This window comes from Sphaerodactylus townsendi, linkage group LG05 (assembly GCF_021028975.2).
Source record: "Sphaerodactylus townsendi isolate TG3544 linkage group LG05, MPM_Stown_v2.3, whole genome shotgun sequence".
NCBI lineage: Eukaryota > Metazoa > Chordata > Lepidosauria > Squamata > Sphaerodactylidae > Sphaerodactylus > Sphaerodactylus townsendi.
Window position 1 is genome coordinate 93,695,538 of NC_059429.1, and position 7,362 is coordinate 93,702,899.

A 7,362-nucleotide genomic window follows, 5' to 3' on the forward strand; every position below is an offset into this window, starting at 1 on the left:
AGGCTTGGGGCTTACGCCTGATTTTTCTTAATAGTCATTTAAACAGGATTAGTCTGCTATTGCAGTTTAAACAATAGGAACAGGTACATTTGTAACATAAAATTGTGCAATACATCCTTAGTATTTTATATTGTTAAGCAATAAGATAATGATGGTGGTAGCAGATCTTGGTCAGAAGGCAAGATCCCCCAGTCATTGTGGATGAGTTTATCTACAAACAACTCTTTGTGGTTGCCGACTAATGAATAAAGCTGAAGGGAACAAATTAGATTTCTTTGAAATGTGGTGTTGAAGAGTTTTATAGATACCAATCAAAAAGATACCTGTCAAAAAGACCAATCAGTGGGTTCTAGATCAAATCAAGCCTGAATTCTCCCTAGAAGCTAAAAAGACTAAACTGAGCCTATCATACTTTGATCATATAATGAGAAGACAAGGGCCAGTGAAAAGAACACATTGTTTCAAAACAATGCTAAGAACAGTGGAAGGTAGCAGAAAAAGAAGAAGATCTGGCATGAGATGGTTTGAGTATTTAATAAGGAAGCTACAGCCCTCAGTTTGCCAGACCTGAATAATGATGTGAACACTTGGATGTTTGGGAGGGTATTGATTCAAAGGGTCACCTTGAGTCAGAAGTGACTTGACGGCACTTAATACACATACATATATGCTTTACAATTGATATCACAGGTATGACTTGGCAGCAACTGAATCTGAAGTTAGAACAACGAAGTAATACTTTTATTTCTGTACAGTAAATTTTTTCATCAGCTAATCCTACATGTAAAGCTACTGCTATACATAAAAATGCCTAGGACAGCTAAAACATTGGCTTGCTATGGGGACACCAGTTTTGAGGATCTAAGTCATGACTCAAGGACCCTTCCCAGTCCATACCTAGTGCTTACCAGCTGTAGCACAGCTGCTGCGGTTATATAACAGCTGTGCTGCAATTCATCTCCATATCTGAGATCACCTGGCTCAGAGGAGCCAAATCACACAGTCTCAGGCCTTGTAAAATCTAGATTTGCAAGCCTATTTCTCTTCATTCCAGTCAATACGAATGCTCCAGAGTAAGCTCAGTGCTTCTGTTTTCTAACGTGGCCTGACTTCCTCAAATCTGAATCCTGCCTGCCCTGGATGATACTTCCCGCTTCTGACTCCTTAAATTTAAACCACAGATTTGTACTTCTGACTCCACATCTGAATGTAATCTTGTTTATTACTTTCAGTTAGGTATCTCATAAATACAACTGATATCCAGATTACAAAGATGAATTCCCCTAGACAAAATGGTTGCTTTGGCCAGTGAAGTCTATGGCATTATATCCCACTGAGGTTCCTCCTCTCCCTACCCACTCACCTTTCCACAATCCACCCCAAAATTTCCAGGAACTTCCCATCTTAGAATTGGCAATCTGACCTCTAACTCATATCCTTGAACTTCTGATCCTTGGCCTGATCTTGACTTGTGTCCTGCACCCTGAGTTACATTTAGATTCCTGATAACAGTTCACCATCAACAGATCAACAGAAGAACAAACACACTATACGGGCATATTGACACTACTGCCTCTGAAGTTGGTTTTTAGTCTATGGAAACCTTCTCATTGTCTGATTAAACAGAATGTGGAAGTTGTAAATTGGATCATTTTAGTGCTTCCCCACAATGTGAGTCAGCTCACAACCACACACAATTTTTTAAAGGCTGGTTTGTGGCAGAATGCTAAAATGTTTTCACTCATGAAGCTGAAATCTGGCTTTGTTTAGCTTGATCTGTAATGTGAATATGAGACTTTCACTAGAAGTGTGTACTTAATTTAACAATGATTCTCTAGGGCTTTATATCTCACATTAAAACATCTGCAAAGATCACATAAATCTTAAGACAACCTCAGAGGTGTTTTAATATTATATTGGCCATTGGTTGTGTAGCTGATTGGATGCTGCATGAGACAGGATGGGTGCAGAGCCCTTCTTATGTTCATTAAAAGTTGTGCGACCTTATCCCATGCATGTTGACACAAAAGTAGGTGCCAGTGTGTTCAACAAGCCATATTCATATTTACGGGAGAATAGGATTGCAAACTAAATCTGAATCAGAGTGCTTTCAGCATTGCCACATTCAGGGCTGCTTGCCGCAAATCCCTGGAGTTCATTCACAAGTTCAGAACAATGGACCCCCAGGGCTAATTTTCTGCCCCCAAGCATTTCCCCTTTGGTCTAATAAAGTGGATTACAATATGCACGACAATTAGCATCCTTTTCCCCTCCCACATTCTGACTGGAATATAAAGACTCAGATCTTCCTACTCATATTTGATGAAGGGAGCTATGACTCTTGAAAGTTCATGCCCTTAAAATCTTGTTGGTGTCTAGGGTGCCACTGAACTTGCATCTAGCTGTTATTCTACAGAACAACAAGGCTACTCTCTGAAACTATACAGATGGAATAGAACCATTCACATGAAAGTTAACAGTGTTAAGGAAGTTTAATTTTTTTAATTATTATAACCCTTATATATCTGATAAGGAGCCCCATGGCACAGAGTGGTAAGCTGCAGTACTGTAGTTTGAGCTCTGCTTACATCCTGAGCTTGATCTAGCGGAAGTTGGTTTCAGGTAGCCGGCTCAAGGTTGACTCAGCTTTCTATCCTTCTGAGCTGGGTAAAATGAGTATCCAGCTTGGTGGTGGTGGGGAAATGTAGACGACTAAGGAAGGCAATGGCAAACCACCTCGTAAACATAGTCAGACTAGTAAACATTGTGATGTGACATCACCTCATGGGTCAGTAATGACCTTACATATCTAGTACATACTATTTTTACTCTTTTCCATATACTTTGACACATAACCAATATATACGTTTTATTTTTAAGTTTGAATTTCCCTTAAAAAAGGACAGCGTTCATCAGTTTTAAATTGGATAAGGATGCTCAATGGCAGTTGCCATACTGCTATCAGCATTGAAATCATCATTAGAATGATTCTCTTTTTATCCCTTGTCTTTCAAGGTAAGCTTGATCTTAATGCTGAACAGGAATAACGTATGGGTACAGACAGCCATAACGTTCAAACAGAAATCACAGTGGATTTTTTTTCTGTCTCCCATATTTGCATTGATAGATGACAGGTTTACATAGTGGCAAAAGCAAGCTCTGGTTCAGCTATCATCCTCACCCAACCCACAGTGTTTTAGGCACATTATTAGCCCTTCTAATTTGTTTCATTATTCAAATGATTATTCAGACAATTTTTACTTTATAAAAAGCACAACTGATGTTAAAAAGATTTGCAAAACTCCACCGGGATGGGCGTGTTTGTTTCATCTCCTGCGCACAGGTGGCTACTGATGCAAATAACCAGAACTGCCTTTTCCCAACCTTGATCCTGGAGAAGAAACTGTCTGATCCAGAATATTCCTGCTTTTCTAATAGGTTATCTAATAGATTGTCCTGGTGTGGGATTTTTTCAAAAGAGGGAACGAGTTGTATATTGCAGGCCAATAGTTCAGTGAAAAGCCAAGGTTTTTGCTCCCCTAATAGTTTCCAAAAGAAGAGAAAAGATGATTCCTCTCCTGTCCAGACAGTTACATTAGTTCTAAATACGATGATATTCTAGGGCTGAATCTCAGTAACCTCCTTACAGCCCAAAGGAGCTTGGTGCCACAAAGCCAAGTTAAGGCCAAGTCACAGCAGCAAGGAGTCATAAAGGTTCTTTTAAAACAGGACATGAAAGTTCCATTGATATGGAAATAGGAATACCGGTAGATCAAAAGTAGAAAAGAGGACATGCTTCACCACATTCCAGTTCGGGGTTCTGTAATCTACAACTGGATAACTAGAAACTAAAACAGATTTTACCCCCAACACACACCCTTTAAAAAATACGGATTTCTGGCTTTCTCTTGTAAGATTCCGGTGACTTTAACACCTATGTGACAGCTTTCCAAGTCTTTGCAAGCTGGGGAAAGTCTCCCCTGCTAAATTTCTCCCAGTCAATAAGCCATTAAAGAACCCTGTCAGTATAAAACACAGCAACTCTAGAAAGAATGACAATAAGAGAGGCAAACAAGCTCTCTCCCACATAGGACACGACATTGCCTTAAATATCAGGATTGGGTAGGTTTTATAAGTAGTTGGCTATTTTTGTGCGTTCTGGATTCTATCCAAAAAGTACATCTGGGTCATTTTTTCAAGCTTTTTTCCCAACTATAGCAGCTAGAAAGCTACTTCTGCAGGCAGTGAGAAACATCATCTGTCCAATGAAAACAGAATGTGTCCATTTCAGGTGAGATCTACATCTCCCCCCAGTAACCATTTTTAAAACCTGTACAGGTCATCTGTACACAAGGACCACACTAATCTCTTCCATTTGTCCTATCTTTGAGACATATGACTCCAGGTATCCAAGAAGGGTCTGCAAGCACAGAATGTAGTAACTTTGCTGAAGCAAAGCAGGTTTGGGTCTGATCTGTGCCCAGGTGGGAAAGACCCTCTGAGAAGTCTGTGTCTGAATCTTGGAGTTCCATGGAAAGGGGAATATTCACAAAGCAAGTTCAAGATGAATGACGAATGTCACAGAGCTGAACAATAAATAACAATGAGTGCCAGAGTGCCACCATGAATAGAGTCCTTGCCCCATTAATAGAGGCTTAATGTCTGGAGATGGGCAGCTGAAGCTTTCCTGGCATACAAAATGGGCACCTTGTAAATAGTATCCCATTAAGCCTCTTTTAAAGGGGCAGGACATTTTTCTCCATTTCTGTGGGCAACAATGAGGACCAGTGCTTACACCAAGCCAATGTTCCTGTACTTGGCTTTCTTTTCTGTCAAGAATGTTATAGAAGCTAATGACCAGGTTAAAGCCATCCTCAGAATTCTGCTGCATTGGACAGCCCTGGCTAGTATTTGGATGGGAGACCTCCGATAAATAGCAAAGGCATGATGTGGAGACAGACAATGGCAAAGCACCTCTTAAACCCTCTAGCCTTGAACACCCTATAGGTGTCAAACTCACGGCCCTCCAGATGTTATGGACTACAGTTCCCATCATCCCCTGCCAGCACATGCTGGCAGGGGATGATGGGAACTGTAGTTCATAACATCTGGAGGGCTGTGAGTTTGACACCTGCACTCTATGAGGTTGCTATAAGTCAGTTGACTTGACCTTATATTGTCAAAGGCTTTCACTGGAATCAACTAGCTGTTGTGTTTTTTCTGGGTCTGGGTCTGGTAGCTTTTGCCCCTAATGTTTCTACCACAAGATTCAGGCAAACCCTTGGGAGCAAAAACTACCAGACTATGGCCACACAGCCCAGAAAACCCACAACAGCCAACTCACTCCCCAGTACTTTCCATCAACATTTTGACAAGTGACAACATCAGCACCTAAAGTAGTGATATAGTTGTGCCTAATTCCAAGTTGGCAGAAAAGTCTGGGTGAGTCAGAGCATTTCTTTCCCCCTCCCCTCTTCCCACCTTGGCCATCGATTTCGGCGCTTGCCAAACATCTTCATTAATCAGCGCAAAGGGAGGATAAGATCAGCTAGAGTTGATCGGCTATACGTCCTCTCCTCGCCTCCCATCCACTTTGAGAACGCGCGTAACAACGTAGCTTTACTACTAGAGTAAGCGGGATGACTCGCTTTGGAAAAACCAGTTCCTATAGTCTCACCACCCAACTGACCCGGAACTTAGGCATCAAGCGCCTGATCCAACACTTGTTTCCCCCTATTTAAATGGGTGTGAGGATTCTAGAGTTGGTCTCTCCCTCAATTCTGAAACCACTTAACTCAAACCAGAAGGGGATTAGGTCAGGCGGAAAAATACTTTGCACATGTTCAGAGGCACGCGTGTCACCGCCGCCGGCCAAAAAAGGGCGGAAGGGGGATGTCTGGACAATTCACGCCAGGCTGCCTCACTCCCACTCTCCCCACAGCCATCCCCGGCGCCCCCTCTCGCCTACTCGGCGTAGCCGGTCCTCCAGGGCAGGCGGCGGCGGTTCTCACGTGGGCTCTGGACGGCCCTGCCGGTGTGATCGTCGGCCAGTTGCAGCTCCTCCGCGGTGAGCTGCAGGAAAGCCGGTCTGGAGAAGCCGTCGCGGGGCGGCTCCCGGCAGGAGCCGCTGCTGGAGTTGGCGGAGCCGGGCCCGGAGGGAGCGGGCGGAGCCGGCGCCGCAGCTGCTGCAGGCGGTGGAGGCGGCGGCGAAGAGGCCCCGGCGGGCTGGGCGCTCGGGGGGCTGCTTCCTCCTCCTCCTCCTCCCGCCAGGCCCCCGACCAGTTGCGCCATGGCCGAGCGCACCCTGCCTAGCATGCTGCAGCCGCCGGACGCCGCCAGCTTGGTGCGGCCGGAGAGGGAGGCGTGCTCGCTGGCTCGGCTCCCCGCCTCCTCGGCTCGGGCTGCAGCTCCGCCGCGCCGGGGAATCTCCGAACAGGCCCCCTGTCCGCCCCCAGCATCCCCGCTGGCCCGAGAGAGCCGCCCTGCTCGCAGTGGCCTTGGCCCGGGGCGGGCAGCCCTTCCAGACGCGCACCTGCCCTGCCTTCCCCAGGACTGCCGAAGCACCAGCCTGCCCTCGGCGTCTCCTCCCAATCTTGCAAAGCCCGGGTGGCTCCGCTTGCTCTCTTCCCACGCAGACGCGCGACTCCCCTCCCACCTTCCCTTTTCCCGAAAGGTACCTCCTTTGCTTCGATGCCTTGATCTAAGTCGTCTCCACTCTCGCTTGTTTTGCTGCAAAATATTTAATTTTCTAGGCACTCTTTATCCGGATGGCTGCACAGCAGGGGAGGGAAGGAACTGTGCAGAGGTTTTCTTTATGAGATTAGGGCCCACTTGCACTTCACATAGCTGTAAGGTGTGTAGCGAGACTGGTGAAGAATTGGGAAGCTGACAAACACAGGAAAACTGCCTTGCTTCCTCCTCCCCTCCAAGGGTCCTTGGTCCATCTAGCAGTAATTCTCAAAGGGTAGCACAAGTTCTCTCTGTGCACCTGTTGCCAGTGTTGCTAGAGATTAAAGCAGAAACCTCTCACATGCAAAGCGCTGCAATGATGAATTTGGGAAAGAAGATTTTTCTCAAGGGCTCTGTTTTTATTGAGGTGTGCATACTCTTGGCCTGACCCCTTCTCACTCTGAAAGCTGGGATGGAGTAGCTAAGGGATCGAACATAGATGGATTCCGCATGGGCCAAAAACAGCGGTGTGAAAAAGATGCAAAAGGGTTTAAAAGGGTTTACACCAGGGGTGGCCAACCTACGGCGCTCCAGATGCTCATGGATTACAGTTTCCATCAGCCCCTGCCAGCATAGCCGCATGGGCTGTTTTTGGCCCATGCGGAATCCATCATAGACAAGGTGGAAGTGGAT

The 7,362-nt window shown here is 45.5% G+C and overlaps 1 protein-coding gene across 5 annotated transcripts in view; it reads right to left on the reverse strand.

Annotated features, from left to right (window-relative positions):
- PPM1J (protein phosphatase, Mg2+/Mn2+ dependent 1J) overlaps window positions 1-6,692 on the reverse strand; it is a 33,928-nt gene extending 27,236 nt beyond the window's left edge. For 3 of the 5 annotated variants that reach the window (XM_048498735.1, XM_048498736.1, XM_048498734.1), the window contains exon 1: window positions 5,969-6,614. In XM_048498735.1, coding sequence (XP_048354692.1) covers window positions 5,969-6,315 — 347 coding nt within the window. In that variant the 5' untranslated portion in view covers window positions 6,316-6,614. Of the gene's footprint in view, window positions 1-5,968; window positions 6,626-6,677 lie in introns of those variants that run through there. The other 2 variants (XM_048498738.1, XM_048498737.1) reach the window with 2 other exon arrangements.
- Between the last annotated feature and the right edge of the window lie 670 nt (window positions 6,693-7,362).